Source organism: Rhinatrema bivittatum, chromosome 5 (genome assembly GCF_901001135.1).
Source record: "Rhinatrema bivittatum chromosome 5, aRhiBiv1.1, whole genome shotgun sequence".
NCBI classification, from domain to species: Eukaryota; Metazoa; Chordata; class Amphibia; order Gymnophiona; family Rhinatrematidae; genus Rhinatrema; species Rhinatrema bivittatum.
The window spans coordinates 241,261,053-241,281,872 of NC_042619.1; the positions used below are offsets into that span (position 1 = coordinate 241,261,053).

At 44.8% G+C, this 20,820-nt stretch overlaps 1 protein-coding gene across 2 annotated transcripts in view; it reads left to right on the forward strand.

Moving 5' to 3' along the window:
* Positions 1-20,820, forward strand: part of URB1 (URB1 ribosome biogenesis homolog) — a 235,012-nt gene that overhangs the window by 118,177 nt on the left and 96,015 nt on the right. For both annotated transcript variants that reach the window (XM_029603591.1, XM_029603592.1), the window contains 7 exons: positions 3,241-3,421; positions 4,097-4,149; positions 4,433-4,617; positions 7,335-7,445; positions 7,526-7,589; positions 8,750-8,918; positions 16,718-16,820. In XM_029603591.1, the coding sequence (XP_029459451.1) occupies positions 3,241-3,421; positions 4,097-4,149; positions 4,433-4,617; positions 7,335-7,445; positions 7,526-7,589; positions 8,750-8,918; positions 16,718-16,820 (866 nt within the window). The remainder of the gene's footprint in view (positions 1-3,240; positions 3,422-4,096; positions 4,150-4,432; positions 4,618-7,334; positions 7,446-7,525; positions 7,590-8,749; positions 8,919-16,717; positions 16,821-20,820) is intronic.

Genomic DNA, 20,820 nt, shown 5'->3' on the forward strand with positions numbered 1-20,820 from the left:
TAATGACTGCCTTTGCATGCATTTACATTATTCATGCATGCAAATTGCATGCAAAGAAGGTCATTGTAATAGGGAAAGGTGCCAAGGCGGGAAATGCAAAATATTGTGTGTATTGCCGCGATAGTGCTCTGTCGCATGATATACTGTTCAATGCGCATTAGAGCACCACCACGACTTGATGCATTTCCCAGTTAGATTGTAAGCCTTCCAGGGACAGAGAAATACCTACAGTACCTGAAAGTAACTCGCCTTGAGCTACAGTGAAAGGGCTGGAGCTACATATACTAAATAAATAAATTCCAAAGCTCATCTGTGGTGGGCTGTGATGTGTATAAAAAGGGAGCTTCCATTGCTGCTGCTCGTATGGTATCTCTTCTATGGTAAGGCAATGCTTGTATTTGAGGGAAGCTAGCATTGGTGCCTCCCATACTGTACTTGTTCTGTAGTGGGGATGCAGGAAAGGAAATATCTTTAGAAAACTTAGACACCAGACAAAAATTTGTGAGCCTGAGGGGAAAATGTTTTTCAATATTTTATTTATTTAAATGGTTTGGGTTTTTTTTTTACTATACCGCTTACTTTTTTCTTCACTTTTTTTGTTGTTGCTGCCTTATTGCTTATTTTGTTTGGCGGTTTTTTTTTTTAATTTATTATATTTTTTCCTTCATTTTTTTGTTTTCTGAATTTTAGAGGTAGGTGCCAAATTTTAGATGCCCAGGTGACCTGGCTCCTGGGATTTTTCCAGCCTGTAAAGCTTGCACTGCTGCTCCTCATGCTGTACATGTTCCGTGAGGGGGTTGTGTATGAGAGAATCTTGCTCTGCTGTGTCCTCATCTGTACTTGTTTTGTGGTGCAGACGTATGTATGTGTGATGAAAACTTGCACTGCTACTGTTGATGCTGTGGTGGGGCAGTATGTGTGTATGGGAAGCTTTCATTACTGCTCTTCCTGCTATCTATACCTGTACTGTAGTGGGGCAGTGCATGTGATAAAAGATAAAGATGTATGGGAAGCTTGCACTGCTGTTGCCCATGCTGCCTCCACTTGTACTGTACCTGTTCTGTGATGAGTCAGTGTGTGGAGGAAGCTTTCACTGCTAAAGCAAACCTGTTCTTTGCATAGATGTCAGAATTCAGTATCCAGCACCTTTCAGAAGCACTGAACTTGCTTGAAAGAATGGCCATTTGATCTCGCTCAGCATGGCAGGTCTTATATGCCAATCAAATCTTTCCTGGATGCTTTAATTTTTAGGGCTGGAAACATCCTGGGCACCAGGTTGCCTAGGTGCCTAAATTTTGTTGCCTGGTGCTCCCCAGGGCCAATAAGAACCACTAGTGCCAGTTCAGGAAAAGACCCTGGGCTGAGCTACAGAGAGGAGGAACCGTGGCCTCCCCTGTCAGCAGGGTTACATGTAGAAGAAGAGGTTGAGGGGAAGGGAAGGGGATGGATGGTGGCAGAGAAGAATAAAACAAAAAAGTAATAACCCTTCTCAACCACCAAAAAGAATAATGAAAAGAAATTGAAAAAATCTGAAAAAAATAAAAGCATGCTCAGGGGGAAAAATGTAAATTAAAAAAATTTTTCCCCTGGGTCCTAAAAATGTTAGATGGCACCTAGGTTTCTGAAATATTTTTCCAGCCCTGCTTCCATTCCTCATGGCCTGCTGTAAACTGCAGATGGCCAGACACGGCAGACATTAGCCTGGTAAGACACAGAAGACAATAACACTTTCCCTGTACTTTCCCAGATGAGTCCAGTCTCCTAGGTTTTGCCTCCTTGCAAATGGAGACAGAGAAAGTTTCGCTGACACTGTACATACCCCAGAGTGCCACCTGCAGTCCTTCTGTATTTCTGTGTCTCCAGGAGATGGTAGATGGTGTAAACCTACAGTCTGGAGAGAGAAAAAAACAAAAAATGATTCCCCCCCCCCCCCCCCCCCCCCCCCGAGATGTCTTACTGAATTCAGACCCTGAACACGAATTAGTGTGGTCAGAGGTCAATTTTAAGTTGTGTCCTGTTTCTTTCCCCCTTATATACAATTCAAGAGATATTTGATTTAAAGAAGGTAAATGGGACTCTCAAGGTTTACAGTTTCCGCATGAAATCTCTGAGGTCTGTCATAACGGCGGTACGCAAGGGAAAGTTCTTGGCATCTTTTGCTTTGTCAGAGGTGTATCTGCACATAGACATCAGACCAGAGATTCCAGAGGTTCATGGTCCTAAGGGAACATTTTCAGTTTCGAGCCCTTTCCTTCGACTGGCAACGGCTCCATGTACCTTCACCAAGATGATAGTGACCCTGGTATCTGAGGCTGAGGAGCAGAGGGTTGAGAACCCTGTACCCGGCCCTCTTTGGCAGGCTCTGAGGGTGATAACCGGGAAGCCCGGTTCACTCACCCTCTGCGGGGGACAGGTCCTGTTTGTTTAAAAAAAAAAAAAATCTGTGGAGTTTAAAAGAGGTAACAAATTTTACTTTGCCTTTCTTTCGGGCAGCCTCTCCGGATCTCTTCGTTACCCCTCTGCTGCTCACTGCCTGCTGGCTTCCCACGGCTGTGCCTCCCTCCAGGCTCTCCTTTCTAGATTTAGCACTCCTCATCCTCATTTAGTGCTCCTCCTCGTGCCTGTGGGAAGGCGCGCGCACGGCTCTCCAGAGCTGGCATTTGTTCCGACTGCCTCCCCGGGGGGGTGGGCACCTCGGCGGTGACTGAAAATTTGATTTCCCTGTACGTACTCGGATCAGTCCAGACAGTGGGTTGAGTCTCTTGTCCAACAGATGGAGACAGAGAAAAACTGAAAGGGTATCCTATATCAGGACAGAGCCCCCTAGCGTCCCTTCAGTATTTCTCTGTCTCCAGCAGAGCCAGACAGTTGAACCTGCGGCTCCCTTTCTTTAGCTGTTTCTTCTTTCTGTGGGGTTCTTCCTCCTCATTTTTTCTTCAGGATCAAACAAGTATTGATAAACTAATTCCTATATGTAAAAAAAAAAAAGTTATACTTTTTTCAGAGTTCAAAATTTGTTTTTTCTCAGGGGTTATTGCCGTCATCTTGGCTTGGGTACAAATCAGTACTGAGGGACTGCAGGGTGGCACCCTGGGTTATGTTACAGGTTCAGTGTAACTTTCTCTCTCCATCTGCTGGCAGGGAGGCAAAACCCAGGAGTCTGGACTGAACTGTGGTACTACAGGTACAAAAATTAGCAGATAAGAACCAATTTTCCTTTACCATTCACATATTGTACAGATGGCTTGTGGCAGATTCCATAGGGAAAGTATTGGAGCCCCTTGTGAAGGAGACCTGCGCCTGGAAAAGGTCCTTATTGTCGGCATGTCTAACCTGCTTAGTAGCTACATTCAGCAGCAAAGAACAAGAGGGGACAGATACCACAGAGAAGGCCATGCTCGCAAGACTGGAGGAGCTCCTGGTGAGACAGTCTCTTTTTTTTATTTTTTTTTCTCATCTAGAATTCGAGAACTTCACATTGCTCTTGTGCCTCTTGCCTCACATTCAGTTTATGCTTGGCACATGTCTCGCTTCCTTATCGGTTGACTGCAGAGTTTTAAATGTGGTGATTTGACTTTTCATGGCAATTTAACTTGTGATTTAATAGCCACTTCATGGTTCTAAACTGTGTGAGTGTAACTGAGATGAAAAACTGCTCTGCATGGAATGGGCACATTGTTTAAAATATATTCTTAATCCTCCTTTTATTTCTATGTTGTCGGAGCACATCTGCCTGCTCTGTCTGTCTTATTAGGACCTGTCTACCTGAGGTCTACCTAAACACTGAGAAATACCAGGCTTCATGCATTGTTGCATTTCATTCAATGTGGAAAATTAAACTGAAAGTGGTCATGCCTCACATCTACAATATAAAGCGCACAGCTTAAAAGCTAGATTATATATAATATATATCTCTATATACACACGCAGTCATGAACTCACATGGATTCATTAAATGACTATGCAGTATTTGTGTGTCCACATACTCGCGAATGGAGTCAGCGGCAGCCAGCATTAGTGTCTAGTGTTGCACCTCTGCACTGTTTCCTCCTCTGCACGTGCTAATGTTGCCCTTGCCTCTCTGTTACTCATACAGCAGTTCGGCCCTGACCCTGCAGACTGGAGCAGCCTGGTGAAGACCGGGCTCAAGTAAGTACATTTCTGTTCTGATGCAGCTGAGACCAAAGGGTACAGGCTGATTTATTCTGGCACTGCTGGGGGCATGGAGTTGCTGTAAATTAGCACTGTCAGAGCCCTGCCCCTTTTACTGGGAATTGTTGAAAAGGGGTGTAAGAAGGGACTTAAATCACAGCGTTTGCCATACTGTATTTTACAGTGATTGTTATGTTAGTATATGGGGAAGTTTTTTATCTTCAAAACATTTCCTGGCACATTCAGTCAGACACTGTCTTTGTAAATCTTTCTTATGAAGATATTGCTACACAGACTGCGCATTTCTGAGAGCGCTTAACACCGCCCTTGATGTGTTGTACGGGAAAGAGGCGTCGGACTCTTTGCTCCAGCTTTCTGTCATTCACGTGATGGTCACGCAACACTCCTTATTTCTGCCAACAATGCTGCGGTCACGAGATGAGGGCGGACACAGTCCAGAAAGAGGTACCGTGTTTCCCCTGCCATTCAATGCGACAGTGCAATGTGTGGCCATGCTCAGGCATTCATGATGGTGTAACGTTTGGCTGTTCAGTGTGATAGTGTAACGTGTGGCCACATTCATGCATGCATGACAGTGTAATGTGAGGCTATTCAGAGTGACATTGCAATGTGTGCCCATGTCCATGCATGATAGTGTAATATGTGGCTGTTCAGTGTGACAGTGTAACGTGTCCTGCCACTTCTCTTTCTTACTCAGCCTAATCCAGGGCATTTTACAAGCCCTTAGATAAACAGGTACAAGTCCCTGACCCAAAAGAGCTTACAGTCTATCAGGCCAATACAGTACAGTGCGCTCCGGCAGAGCACACTGTTAACCCTCGATTGGACGCGCGTTTTCGACGCGCTAGCTTTACCCCTTATTCAGTAAGGGGTAATAGCGCGTCAAACGCACGTCCAACCCCCCCCCCCCCCCCCCGAACCTAATAGCGCCCGCAACATACAAATGCATGTTGATGGCCCTATTAGGTATTCCCGCGTGATTCAGTAAGTAAAATGTGCAGCCAAGCCGCACATTTTACTTTAAGAAATTAGCACCTACCCAAAGGTAGGCGTTAATTTCTGCCGGTGCCGGGGAAGTGCACAGAAAAGCAGTAAAAACTGCTTTTCTGTGCACCCTCCGACTTAATATCATGGTGAAATTAAGTCTGAGGTCCCGAAGGGTAAAAAAAAAAAAAAAAAAAAAATTTTGAAATAGGCTCGCGGGTTGAAAACCGGTCACTCAATTTTGCCGGCGTCCGGTTTCCGAACCCGTGGCTGTCAGCGGGCTCGAGAACAGACGTTGGCAAAATTGAGCGTCGGCTGTCAAACCCGCTGACAGCCGCCACTCCTGTCCGAAAAGAGGTGCTAGGGACGTGCTAGTGTCCCTAGCGCCTCTTTTTACTGCTGGCCCTAATTTAAATAAATTAAATTACTGTATCGCGCGCACAGGAGAGTGTCCTGTGCGCGCGCCGGGAGAGCAGGCGCTTGCCCACTTTCCCACGAGTTTTACTGTATCGGCCCATATGAGGGCAATTTATGAAATACATTTACACAGACAAATAGCGATTTTCCCCAGGTAAATTAACCTGGTTGAAAATTGCCCTCGGAGAGGCTAAAAAGCCCACGTAGGATTCACCATGCATGTACTTAGGCCTGGGGTGGACACCATGTGCATGCATGAAAAGCTCGTGCCGCCTGCACAAAAGCAGAGGTGCAGAGTATGTGGCTGTTTTATCATGCTTGCTTTACCTGAATATTCAAGGGAAAGTACTAGTGCATGAATATCCCCAGCTACCTTTAACCAAACCGGCTATCTTAAACGAATACAGGTGGTTAACTGGCACAGGGAAAACCAAAAAAAAGTGGTACACAAGTCTGTGCCCCGATTCCCATACCCCCACCCAAAATGTTAAAAATTGACCCTGCTAGACCAAGCACCCCCCAAGAACATTTAAAGAAGAAATATGGCAGGAGTCTGCTGGGCAGTCCAGCAAAGTATGCAGTCCGTGCCCCTTGCTTCTCCCCACCCTTCAGAAACTCCTTCCTTGTGCTGGGATTGCAGTACTTAGTTACTTTTCAAAGGGAAAATATAGTCTGTGGGTGCAAACTACCTGTGGACTTTACATCCTCAAAATACATTCCACTGAGTATAGAGAGAGTCACTTTCTTTTAGTGATGTTATTGATAATAACAAGGATGGAAGAATATTTAGAGAATTATTTTCGGAACCAGGGAATTTCTTTTTCTCTTTTAGTTGTTTTTCTTTTGGCTTCTTCTCCTTTAGTTTTACTTTTTCTTTGTGCATCCCCTCCTTGCCAGTGCTCTCTTCCCTCCTCCATCCTGGCTCCCTTGCACAGGGCCTAGCGGTTCGGGGCATCTCCAGGCCCTGGCATTACGACTGGGGCCCTGCTGCCAGCAAAAGCAATTCTTGTTTCAAGCAAGGCTTCCCAGCATCGGCAGCATCTGCTGCACCCAGGCGCAGCCTTGGCAACAGCTGCCTGGGTAACCTGGTACTCGGCGGTTTTCTAGCCCTGGATGACACTGTTGGGTCTCTCTTAAGTAAAACAAAACTTATTGAAATAGCAGCAGTTTGCTTTTCCTTTGTGCTTGTGTTGATTCTTTGAATGGCAAGCAGGTCATAGACAAGCACAATGAAAAGTCATCGATGACATCGCTGTGAAACAAAATGGCTCCTTCTGTGCTGCTGCAGTTTCCATTAGTATTTCATCAGTCCTTGAAAAATGTTAACTATTTTTTATTAGGTTGCCTAATTATGTACATTCTGTTGCAGCACACGGTTGCTGGCTGAGGTAGCAGCTTTTCTCTTCTAAGGGTACCCTATTAAAAACACAAGATATGAAGGACTTGATGTCCTGGACTTGATTGCTGGATGTCACTTTACAGAATTTTTCCATAAGAGATTCATTTTCCCATTTGTATTGTGACCATCTTTTCCCAACAGTGATTTACTGCTGGTGGCCTAACATGTAAATTATATCACAAGTTACATGATATTCCAAATTACCTAAAATGGGTAAATCCTTCCCAAATTCTTTACAATGGGGCACTGAGAGTTGGTTTGTCTGTCTCATGATTTGCTAAACTTTTACATTGCAGAAAAGAGTGGTGTAAGCTTTTGAAGAAGGTTTTATTTTATCTGTAATGGTTAATTTTCCTTCTAGAGGCCCTTGTAGATATTTTAACGACATTGGTGAACAAATGCCCTTCAGTCTGCCACATCAACCACTTTGCTGTGTTGTTAGGAGCCTATGGAGCAACGTTGAGCATTACAGGTGAGCCCATTATGCCATCAGGAAGCTGCCTTCTCCCGAATATCCTCTGCATGATAAATATTTGCTCTGTTCTCTTTCAGACCAGAAAATCCTGCAGCTGCTCCAACTGTATGAGAAAAACAGTCTAAGCCTTACAGACTTTAGGCAAGTATATCTGTCTTATTCATTCCAGCTTTGGAATGTTTTGAAAGTAATACAAGTAAATGAAGTTAGGAAATGTTTTACTTATCTGACTTTGACTTCCTCTACAGTCACGAAAGGTCTTCCTGAAGCTACCTGTCTATAGCAAATATGACAAAAGTGTGCTTAACCAAGGCTATTGAAGTCAAAACAAACTCAAGTGAGGCTATTCTTAGATACAAAGAGATCCATATTCAGCCATTGTCTGGCTAGCCGGATAATCATATCCATCTAACTTTGCAGCGATATTCATCAGTGTGGGCACACTGTTAAATATCCCTGGCTATCTTAAAGTTAGCTGGATAAGTTTATTTGGCAAACTTTAGGACTGCTCTTCAGCTATCCTAAAGTTATCTAACCCTGTTAGCTGGATAATGCTGAAAATCAGCCAACTCTGCCCCAGAATGCCTGCATCCCACATCCAAGTTAGCTGGATACATTTTTAGCCAAATAAAAAATCATCCCAGCTAACTTGGGTCCAGAAGCATGGCAGGACAAATGGTGCTGAATATCATCCTCAATATATTCTTGTTTGCTCTTCTTTTTCTCCCTACACCTATCACCTCATAGTCTGGTTTCTTGCTGCCATTTGCTTATGGGCTATTTCTTCCACCTTCTGTCTTTTATGTGCATGGTGCATCTCTTCTCTTTGTGAGATTTCTCCTCTCCCTTCTATTTTGATAAGATGCATCTCTTCTCTTCATGGGGGTATATTATCACTCCATTCCATTCCCCTATGATGCATGTCTGTCTTCCTGGATTGTTTTTTTTTTTTCTCTCTGCTCATTGCTGCCTTTCTTTCCTGGCCTGACCATATCATCTGTAGTGGACATTGATTTATTGATACCTTCTTATAGTCCCCTTTTCCCAAAAGTGGAGTACAATCCAAAGGTTGTCAATGCAATGTAAAGCTAATACTTTATGGAGTCTACAGCATCTTCTTCTGGTGAGGGCAGAAGTAATCGCTCTTGGGAAAGGTGAAACCACTGAGGTGTTTATCAGTGGAACGTTTTTCTTGGGGTTTTCTGTACCCCTTATAACCAAATGGCAGGGGTATACATTGCTTGCTGAGAAGACAGGTTTATTGGACTGTAGACCACGCTAACCTTTACTTTGGGATGTAGGTTACTGCTCTGGGGCCCGGCTGCAGTGGAGCATCACAAAACGCGCAAGAGCATGGGTAAATCACTCTGGCAGCAGCCAAGCATGGAGGAGATCCTTTGTCTGCTGGATCGGGAGAGAATGATGAAGACGATCACCCACTTTCCTCTGCGTCGCCGCCTTCACCCTGAGGTGCCCTTTCAGGAGCTTCCACTGTCTATTCCCACTGGCAGCCTCCCTCAGTTTAGTAATGGAATTACAAGCTACCTAAGCTACAGTTTGAGGACTCGGATTATGAGGAGTCTCTAAATAAATATAAAAAAAAAAAAAATGACCAAATGTCAAGTTTTACATTACATTTTGTAATGCTGTGGGCCCTTTTAAACTTGACATAGCTTAGCCCTCAGATTGAAAGACCTCTAAATAAGAAAACAAAAATTGCTAAATTTCAAGACTTTTATATTTTATGGGGCCTCAGCATGTCTTAATCCAGTTCTCAGGTGCTTCTCTCCCCACATTGTGCTGGATTCTCAGGGTACCTGGCTTATTTTGTAGGAGATGTATTTGTGTACTATAGAAAGCATGGCTCTTTTATTTGTAAAGATGTGAACATAAATTAGTGATATGGTGTAATAGTAAATAACAAAACAGCAATAGGAATGCTTATTTGAGAGGAGAAAGGGTGCATTGAAAAAAAAAAAAGGATATGAAAGTCACAAAACTTATCAGTCCAAATTCATAAACCATTCACAAGCAGGCACATCTACCTAGAAGAAATTTAAAGATTACATTTATTATAAATTTGTTTTAGTAGCTAATGCTGTGCTGGTGTGCCTGCCTAGTTAATTTTTTTTGACTGTGATGTTGATTTTATGTCACTGATGGTAGGAAGTTAGCCTTGTACCCCTTTCTTCATACCAGCGGTCCCATGTTGCTGATATGATCTGCCTGATTATCTATCAAATTACAATACATATGGAGCCAGGTTCAAATGCATATTTTGGTTCCCCCTATAAACCAGACCTGTGGAGATTCTGGAGAGCTGGATATGAGCATTGCTTATTTAATGTAAGTGCTTCCTGTCGTCTTCGTGTCCTGAGTGCAGAGTTGCCAGATGCTAAAAATTTTTAGAGCCCAATCAATCACCAAAAGTAGCCCAAAACTCAAAAGTTGCAAAAACAATTTTTATTATGCACAATTTTACACACATTCCTGCACTGCATACAGACAGATTTACAAAATTAACAGTGTATATAAAAAAGTTAAAAAAAAAAAAAAATAAAAAAAAAAATAAAAAATAAAAAAAAAAAAATATATATATATATATATATATTGCTAGAAAAGTCTAAAACATCAAAGTTGTCATGTTCATGCCATAACATAAGCTTCATCTCAGAGCTATGCAGAGCCACACCATACAGGATTTATTTAGAAGCAAGTCCGGTTGGGGACCCAATCCCCCAGGGCATTAAATATTGCTGTTCCGTTCCTGCTCAGGGGTGGTAAAACAAGCAGCTTTCTTTTTTCAAGCCCTGCAGGGTGGAAATGAGGTAGCAGAACAAAGAAAGCATTTCTCTTAAGTCCCTAGCAGGGCGAAAGTAGCAGCAAAACAGTGATGCCTTCGGGACTTTATCTTACTGAAATTCGCAGTTGGCCCACTCAGTATCCCAGGAATGGTGGAATCCAATGCAATTATATTGATTGATAAAGCACTATACTGGCACTGTTGATTGCTCTGGGGCTCATTTATAAGTTGTTCCTGTTAGCACTGATAAGTGCATTATAAGGCAGCTCTAGTCCCTTTAGCACTGAAAACAGTGCTGTATTCTTGAGTGAAACTAATAGCAGTAACAACTTATAAATGAGCCCCAGTGCAATGCCCCACATGACATGGCATTGCAGATGATAGTGGTTCTCACCCAGAGATACCTGGAAGCTTGTTAGGGAGTTCACAGCCAGCCCATTACTGCTGCACGAGAAAGGGAAGCCTGAACTGCAAGAGACAGTCACCTGTCACTCCACAGTAAAAGCCACCCTTTTTTATATTGATGATCCTTTGTCAACAGCGATCTGTACGTCTACTTAGAATAAGCCATAAACTATATTTAGTCTTTATTTTCTTTTGATGGGAGAAGTAAGACTGATATAGAAGTGTCCATTGGTAATATTCATTCCTCTAAATCTCAAAATGAGCAAAACAAACTTAAGTTGTCCGATACTTCCCTTTCCCATCCCCCCAGGCACAGCTCCCTCCATTTCACCCTCAAGCTTCAAACTGGCACCAGTTTGTCAGGAAGAGACAACAAAACACCACTAGGAAATGTCTTCCAGCTACTGCAGCACCCTTCCGGAAAGAAGCCCAAAAAACTGCACACACCAAAAAAAAAATAGCCCAAAATCCCTCTGCCATAAAAAGGAAAATATTTCCTGCACATGGTCAGAAAAAGTAGCCCAATTGGGCTTGAAAACTGCCCATCTGGCAACACTGAGTGGCGGTCGAGGGTCCCTTGCGTCTCGGACACCTTCCGAACCTTCTCCGTCAAGGTCCAGTATTTTTCGATCAGGTGGATCGCTTCTGTCTAGCGGCTTGGCTTATGAGAGGAGCCAGCTGAGGAAAAAAGGTACCCTGAGTGTGATTTCTACTCTGCTTCACGCACGTAAGACTTCCACGTCGCTTACTTACGCACGGGTTTGGAAGGTTTTTGATTCCTGGTGTAGCAGTTTTCAGATTTCCCCGCGAAGGGCCACAGTAGTTCACATTTTCAAGTTCTTACAGGAAGGCCTGAAGAAAGGTTTGGCATACAGTTCTCTCCATGTTCAGGTAGCAGCCTTGGGCTGCTTGCATGGCCATGTGGACAGTACTTCTCTTACGGGACAGCCAGATGTGGCACGTTTTCTGAAAGGAGCCAAACATTTGAATCCTCCAGTATGATAGGTCTGCCCTTCGTGGAGTTTGAACTTGGTTTTATTTATTTATTTATTTGTTTAGTTTTATATATCATCATTCGGTTCAGCCATCATAACAGTTCACTATGCGACTTGCCCTTTGAGCGGGCCACGTTAAAGGATTTGACACTTAAAGCGGTATTTCTCGTGGCTATTTGTTCGGCGAGACGGATGTCAGAGCTACAGGCGTTGTCGTGCTGAGAGCTGTTCTTGCGGTTTTCATCCTCGGGAGTTTCGCTTCGGACGGTGCCGTCCTTCCTTCCGAAGGTGGTGTCGGCTTTTCATTTGAATCAGTCAGTTGAGTTACCGGCCTTTTCAGATTTGGATCGCGATTCCTCTCAGGCTCAGGAGTTGCGAAAGTTGGACGTTCATCAGGTCCTTCTCCGATACTTGGAAGTGACTAATACTTTTCGGTTGTCAGACCATCTCTTTGTTCTATGGAGTGGCCCTAAGAAAGGGCAGAATGCGTCCAAGACTACTATTGCCCGATGGTTGAAAGAAGCCATTGCCTCGGCGTACATATGTAAGGACCGTCCGGTAATGTTTCTCCTCAAGAGATTTGTCGAGTGGCGACTTGGAAATCTCTGCACACTTTTGCTAGGCACTATCGCTTGGACATCCGGGCTCCAGATACGGATTGTTTTGGTAGCGGAGTACTCGAGCGGGACTTACCGGGTCCCACCCCAGTTAAGGCGGCTTGGGTACATCCCAGCTGTCTGGACTGATCTGGGTACGTACAGGGAAAGGAAAATTGGTTCTTACCTGCTAATTTTCGTTCCTGTAGTACCATGGTTCAGTCCAGACGCCCACCCAGATAGTCTGGTAAGTCCATTGATTTTTTTTCTTTCCTTTGCTTCCTACACAAAAGATTTGCAGATGCAAAAATGTTGGTTAGGGTGTGAGGAATGGAAGAATCTACACTCCTTACAGCTACATAGTTCTGAAAGTTGGGACCATTTGTTATTAGTTTTTGGTCTATTCATTGGCTGTTTAAATTGTTCAGTGGTTAGATTGTGTTTTCTTTCTGCTTGGATATTGATTATACTGAAGGATCGCAGATGGCACACTAGGTTATTAGGGGGTGCCTTTTCAGTTTGTTCTCTGAGTCCACCTGCTGGAAGGGAGGCATAACCCAGCTGTCTGGACTGATCCGTGGTACTACAGGAACGAAAATTAGCAGGTAAGAACCAAATTTCCTTTCTTTGCCTTTGCGTGTCCTGAGGGAGGGGCTATGCTTTAGAATTTGCTTGCCTGATCCCCCAAACCTTACAGAATTTCTCCTGGCATTTGCTTGTCTGGTTCGCAAGGCTTACAAAATTTCTCCTTGCAGTTCCAGTTGTCAAACATGATGCAGTTTACACAACTGCATCTCTGTTGTCACTTTGGAGGGTGATTCTTTCTCGGCCAGATGGAGGCCTGGAGGTCCTTCTTGGAGGCGGTTCACAAGGAGGACTCTTTGCATCTCTAGATTCAACAGAGGCTGAAAGACCAGCGGTTTCTGAGATTTAGGTTCCTAGGGGGAACATTTTTTTTTTCCAGTTTTGGGCCCTTCCATTTGGACTGGCTACAACTCAGAGTAGGTTTACCATGATGATGGTGGTAGTGGCGGTGGCCTTCGACACGAAGCTGGGCTGGTGCATCCGTTTTTGGATTTGCCAAAGTCAGTGGACATATGCTGGTGGATGGTACAGAATGTGATTCTAGCAGAGAGCCATCTCGTTCCCTCTCAGACCCTGAAGTATCTGCGGGCTCAGTTTCACTCTCTGGAAGGAAGAGCCTGGAAGAGAGGATACTGAAGTTTGCAGGGTCAGATCTGACACCCTTTGGGGTTTTTGATGCCCAAGGTCTGGAACTCCTTGCAAATCCTGGGCTCTTTGGCATCACCATTAGTGCTGGTGTCTTGGTTCTATGGTGTCAACACTGGAGCTGGGGCCTTGGACGTTTGCACATATGTGGTCTTTTCAGAGCGCTCTTCTGTCTCAGCGGACTTTGTTATTGGGGGAGTTTCATCTTTCCCTTCCACTCGAGGGGAAAGGCAGAGACAGCCTTTTGTGATGGCTTAATCAGAGCAATCTGGCAGTTCTGGGTTGGATGAGACTCACCATTGATGCCAGTCTTTTGGGCTGGGGAGCAGTGTGTTGGGATCAGTTGATGCAGGGCTATTGGTCAAAGGAAGAGATTTCATGATCTAGCTTTCGATTAAAGATGAGAGTGAGGTGTTACGTTTTGTTTGCCTTTCTGCCATGATTACGCAGCCATCTAGGGCGGTTCCTATTGGGCAATGTGGCAGCAGTGGCCCAAATCAACTGATAGTCAATGGCTCAGGAGGCCTAGAAGTTGATTCTCTGAGCAAAGCAGTGGATAGCAGTGTCTAATATAGCTGGGATGGATAATGTTCAGGCAGATTTTCTCATTCATTGGAGATGGGGTTATTCTTATATGGGTTTAATGGCAATCACACAGATCACCAAGCCTTCTCATTTTTCAGCTGTTGCAGAGAGCACGTGAGCAGAAGGCATGGGTGCTCTGGTTCTACCATGCCCTTGAGGCGTTCTTTCAATGAGCCTTTTCTGCTATGGCCTAGAGGCATTCTTCTCTATGGAGAACTATCCAGGTGGTGTGTTTTGATGGCTCTGGAGTAGATGCTTCATCTATGACTCTGTAGTGGCTATGCCACCTATGGTTCTTGAATCTGGTCAGTGTGGCTATAGGTTGACCGTTGGCATTTGCTCATCTGTCAGGTCCTCTGTACCAGTGTTTACTATTTGCGGAACAAGTGGCTTGCTTTTGTATCGAGGCCTGGCTTTGGAGAGGAGACAGCTGTGGTGGAAGGGATATTCTGAAACAATTACCTCCTTGTTGCAGACAAGGCAAACCTCTACGTCTTTAGCATCTACGGGCAAATTTGGAGAATCTTCAAGGTGTGTTGTACGTCTCTTTCAGTAATAGATAAAGCTTCGCCATAACTCTTGTCAATGCTATTCAAGCTACAGTATTGCATATTTTGACTTTCTTCTGGAAGTTGTGGTCAAGGGTCTGGGCTTTACCTCTCTGAGGGGGCAGGTAGCAACTTTGAACTATCTCCGAGGCAATGTACAGGATTATTCTCTGTCCACGCATCTGGATGTCATACCTGTTCTTGGGGGGGGGGGGGGAGAGAAGAATTTGCATCCTTCGGTGGGGAAGGCCTGGAATCTTAATCTGGGGCTTAGAGTACTGTATGAGGCCACTGAAGATGGCACCCTTAAAAGACTTGACTCTTTTTTTATAGTGGTTTTCTTGTTGGTTATTTGTTTGGCCAGGAGGATTTCAGAGTTCCAGGCTTTTTCGTCCTGAGATACATTTCTGCAGATTTCTGCCTAAGGTGGTTTCGGCGTTCCATCTTCATCAGGATGTAGATCTTCTACCCTTTTCAGGTTTGGATTCCTCTGCGTCTCATTCAAGAGAACTTAAGCTCTTGGATGGGAGATGTTCTTTGTTGAGGTATCTGATGAGGTTACTCATGAGTTTCATATATCAGATCATTTTGTTCTGTGGAATGGCCCACAGAGGGAGAGCCAGGCTTCTTAGACTACATTTGTGCATTAGCTTAAGGAGGCGATTGCTTTGATGTATATATCTAAGGATTGACCAGTGATTAGAGGCTTGAGGACTTGCTCGGCATGTTCTCGGGCAACTTTGGTTGAGGCTCAGCAGGTAGCTGCTACTTGGTAGTCCTTGCACACTTTTGCTAGACACTATCACAAGGATGTCAGGGCACTAGCCTCCATGTGCTTTGGTGGAAGTGTTTTGTGAGTGGAACTCTCAAGGTCCCACCCAGTTTAGGGGAGTTTAGGTACATCCTAGGATCTGGGTACATACAGGGAAAGGAAAACTGGTTCTTACCTGCTAATTTTCATTCCTGTAGTACCACAGTTCAGTCCAGAGACCCACCCATTGATAGTTTGCGGGTAATGCAGTTTTAATGGTTCTCCATGCGGTTTATTTACTTTAGTTTCTGAGACACAGTTTCCAGTGGGTATGACTTCATCATCCTCCTGTTCATTGGGGAAAATTGCTGTTAAAAGCTTTTTAGTGTGTTATCATCTTGGCTTTGGTACAGGTCAGTACTGAGGGACTGCAGGTGGCACACTAGGTTATGTACAGTTTCAGTAAAACTTTCTCTGTCAGCATCTGCTGGCAGGGAGTCAAAACCCAGGAGACTGGACTGATCTGTGGTACTACAGGAAAGAAAATTAGTAGGTAAGAACCAATTTTCCTTTCCAAATCCTTCCCTCGGAACACCTCTCTGCAGTTTGCATAAAAGTGCATACTTTTACACACACAGAGCTCTGTGCCAGCGTAAATAGTTTTAAAAATAAGGCCCAAAGAGGGAGGGAGGAAACAGTAGATAAGACTGGGAAGGGGAGAGACACGCTGCAGTATAATAGTGCGTTTAATAGGGCTGATGGGGAAGAAAAGAAGAAAGAAAATGGGAGAAAGAAAGAAATAATAATGGACACCGAACAAGGGAAATAATTCAGAGGCCAAAAGCAAGGGTTTGAAAGCTTTGAGGGCAGTGTAAATCCTTCTGATCATTACTGAATGGTGTGGGCAGCAGGAAGTTAGCCAGGTAAAGTTACCCTGATAACCTTGATCAGGGTACTCAGCGGGGAAACATAACCAGATAAGTCTGCCTAGATAACTTTAGATTGACTCTACACCACACTCAGATTTACTGGTCTAAACTTCACACAGAAACGCCGAAGATTAGCAGTACTTGGCAAAATTTAAGCCCCACCCCCAGAACGCCTCCACACCGCACCTTTTTTTTTTTTTTTTAATTCAAGTAAGTTTTTTAGCCAGCTAACGATTTAATCTACTCAAATGTTCTAGTTGTTGGGGTGGAAAATTTAAAAAAATGTATGCACACGTTCTGCAGAATTTGAAGACCTTTTCTGCAGAATCTATCCCCGAGTTGCCACAAGTGTGCTGCTCTTTCTGACAGTGCCGCTGTGCAATGAAACCCGCTGAGCTTGTTTAATGCTGTTTTTCTCCTGTATCAGGAAGGACATCAGAGTTTGTACGAGGCTGGTGATACAAAGGAACCGGAGACCCTCTACGACCCCGCGTTCCTGATTCCCCTCTTCAGTGAATTGGTCAGGCCAGGTAAATATTGGGTGGGGGCGGGGGGGGGGGGGGGAGGCAAAGGGCATGCTCATCCACGCGTGTTAACTACCGCCCTCTCAATACATCACCTTCAACATGTTTTCTTTGGGTCTGCTGTTTCCACCACTTGCCTTCATCCTTGGTTTGGTTTTCTGTTTGCTAAAGGGCACGCGCCGTTGGGGGTACTACCCTGGCTGGTGGCTACGTGCCCTAGGTAGTGCAGAATTGGCCGTTTGCCATAAGGGTTGAGACTCTAGCTGATGGCCGTGTGCCATAGGGAGCACGGCACTGACTGGTGGCATATATCGTATGTGACAGCAGCTTGCTGTAGTGTGCACAGCACCAGCTGATTGTCCTCTGCAGTAGAAGGTGCAGCTCCGGCTCCTGGCCATGTGCTGTACAAGGGGGAGTACTGTTTTCTTTTTGTATCGTGATGTTGATTGCCTGTTACTGATGGCAGGGAGATATGTTTGCACCCATTTCCTTATATCTAGGGACTTTCGTTTTCAGTTTTTATTTGATTTTTTTCCCAGGAATTTATTTTAATGAACAAAAACAGGGGAACGTCAGTGGGGGAAAAAGTATATTTTTTTAATTCTGAATTTTCTCCTGTTTTTTTTTGATTGTTATAACAAACACTGATAAATTCCAGGAAAAAAAATGAAAGCAAAGGTCCATACTCATATCATCATTTTTCTATTGTCAATATGATTTGCAATCATGTTGAGCCATAAGCATTTGCTTATTTACCTGCTTGATTTCTTGTTCATAAAATTATAATGTGTAGAATTTCACTACATGAGAATTGCTTGTCACTAAGAAAAAACTGCCATGTTTTCTTTTTTTTACCTTATTCGCCCTTCCAGGGTCAGTGGAAAGTTATGATAAATCTATATAAAGTCTTAATCTCATGTTTGCTGTCATGCTTATCAGATCTGATGTTCTTAATGGCACATTTCAAGGCCTTTTCAAAGCATCATGTATTAGGCCAGGGGTGAACAAACTGGGGGGCTTAAACAGTCCTGAAGAGGAGCGCACAGGCTGCCTAATCGGGAAAGAGAAAATGACTGCGTTGTTGAGTCTCTGTGCCGTTAGGCACTGCAAGCTCTGGAGGGAGGGAGCTGCCAGCATGCAGTGACATCGCTTAGCTGCGAGTCCCTTTCAGTGGGCCAGGGAGAGGAGCTGTTTACTCTGCAGCAGACCTGGACATGGGAACAGCCTCTGCAGTGTTTCCCAACCCAGGAAGAGCTGCCAGCCTCAGGCCTCTGCCCGGGAGGGTTTCCTGCTGCTGCTGCTGCCGGGTCCCCTACCCAGGGAGAGAGATCACAGTTGTTGCCTGCTAGGGGAAAAGAAGTGACGTTAGGGAGGGGAATAGGCAAAGGGGCCAGAGAGAATAAGGAGGAGGAGAAGGGAAAATAAGGAAATGGATGGAAATGGCCTGGGTGTGATGTGGAGTGTGTATCTCTGTGTTTGTCTGGTGTGCTTTTGTCTTGGTGTGTGATGTGGTCTGTTTGCCTGTGTCTTGCTCTGTGTCTGGGTGCCCGTGTTTGACTGGGTGTGTTGTATCTGTGCCTCTCTGTGTGTCTTTGGTGTGGGTGTGTATCTGCCTTCTGTCTGGTAGTGATGTGTCTTTTTGTTTTTTGTCTAGATGTGGTATGTCTGTGTCCTGTTCTGTCTGGATATTGTGTTTGAAGCCGGAGCAACGTAGCCAGAACCGCTTCTCGTTTTCTGTGAGATGTGGAATGGGATGTGGCAGGGAGAGAAAATTCTAAAGCAGACAGCGTGCCGATACTGCCAATACCATACTCCCTGCTGAAGTCCGAATCAGATCATATAATGCGTCGGTAGCATATGCAAACCCTGCTTCCAACTGAGCCTTCTGCTTCGAATCATCAGAGGAACCCACAGCCAGCTTTCTGAACCCAGTGCAAACAGGCCCTTTGCATCAGGCTACTGCAGATGGTCGCTCGAAGGCTTAATGCCGAGATCTCAAACATAGTCTTCCACTGGATTTCCAGTTTTCAGTCCTGAGGGTCTTTTAGCACGGCTGACCCAGCAACTGGGATGGCTGTCGTCTTGGTGACTGCCGACATCAAAGCATCTACCTTAGGTAACACTAAAAGCTGCAAAATATCCTCGGTCAAAGGTTATAACTTTGCCATCACCCTGGCCACATTCAGACCTGCTTCAGGGGCCGCCCACTGCCAGTTCACCAGCTTCTTAACCTTCTTGGGGAGCGGAAAAGCCTTCAGAGGACCTTGAAGGCCATCCAAAACCAGGTCCACTTCTTCATTATCCAATTCCTCCTGCACCACCTTAATACCCAATTCCTTCAAGACATGGGGAATAAGGGGTCTCAATTCCCATTGGCGGAACAGCCAGACAACCTGCGGGTCATCTCCCTCCGCAGTTTGTATCTCCTCAAGGTCAGACAAATCTTCAGTTCTGTCCAAGTTCTTCCCTGACCCGATATTATTTGGCTCATTTCCATGATCATCCGCAGGACCAGTATTAGCTGGATCATCACCTGGATTATCCTGCAAGTCATTGGAATCATCCAATTCAACATTCCCAGTAGATCGGGAAAGACCCAACCTGCAGAGTAGGTCTCCTGAACCCCTGTCTGGGGATCCTTTAGCCTTCTTTGAGTTCCACAGTGAAACCTGACTCAGGGCCGTTTACCAGCTGAACTCTTCCTGGCCAAATAGGCTTTATGTAGGAGCAACACAAAACCAGTGGAAAATTTCTCTCCATCTTTGCCCCCACAATCTGGTGTCTCCACGACTTCCTTCCCCTTAACATCAACCTCAGCTTACACTGCTGGAGACAAAGGGGGAGGGGAATCTTGAGGCTCCCGAGAAGGAGCTTGCTTCTTGCCATGTGCAGCCCTGCTGCCGGTCATGGCAAAATCTCCCTTGGAGGCCTCCCTGACAGGACCCTGTGAACGGGTAGCTCTCCTGTCAGCCGCTGGCACCCAGATTCCACAGGCCCGACAAATTTTGGCATGCTCCAAAGTCAGCAGCATTAGGGAGCACACGGGGCACGGCCTGCTTCTGCCTATCCCATGTCCAATGGCCACGGTGTGAGTCGCTTCAGTGATCATCTAAAAACCTTGCAGCACTGCTCACCATCTCTTCTGTCCCCTGAGCCTTAGGCCAGCAGCTGCAAACATCTTTCTTTCCTGTTTCTTTTTTTTTTTTTTTTTTTTTAAGATACAGGTACAAAAACAAAACATAAATAAACAGACACCAGAAGAAAGAATTACTTCCCTGCTGCCAGAAGACGGGGAAGAAGACCTCAGGGGAGGAGGAACCAGGACCCCTGGCTTTTCCTACTCCTGGATGCTGTGGGCTAAAAGCCGAACAGGGATTGCCAATCCCCCGCTCGCCCGGCTCGACATAAGGGATGACCCACGAAGGAACCTGACGCCTCCTGTAATCTTCTCCTACATTTTTCTTTCATAACTCCCTTATTTCTATTAACTTTGCTAGATTGCAGGTTTGCATCTCTACCATCTGCTGGAGACAGAGAAATACTGAGGGACTGCAGGTGGCACTCTCAGTTAAGTAGCAGTGCCTGAAAATCTTTTATTCTTTGCCTCCATCTGCTGGTAGCGATGCAAAACCCATTCGTCTGAACTGATCTGGGGTATGAAGAGGAACAGGAGTATCCACAAATTCTCTAGATGACCATTTTTTATGTGAAAAACTTAAGTCCAATCCAGATAGCTATTGCAGTGCTTATCTTTGAGAAAACACTGACATGGCCATGTTTCGATGCTGTAGGGCTTAACTTCCAAACATAAGCTTCCAGCGACTCTCGTCTGCACAAGCCTCCGTGGCTGTCTTGATTTCCTACAAAGAAGAGTACGACAGCCAATCAGAAGACACAATTTGATTGGTGTTCAGCATCTTATTAAGCGGCTGTTCCACGTATCATATAAACATCTTACATGTAAAAGAATATTCATAAAAATCCTAAATACATTTTTATTGCTGCC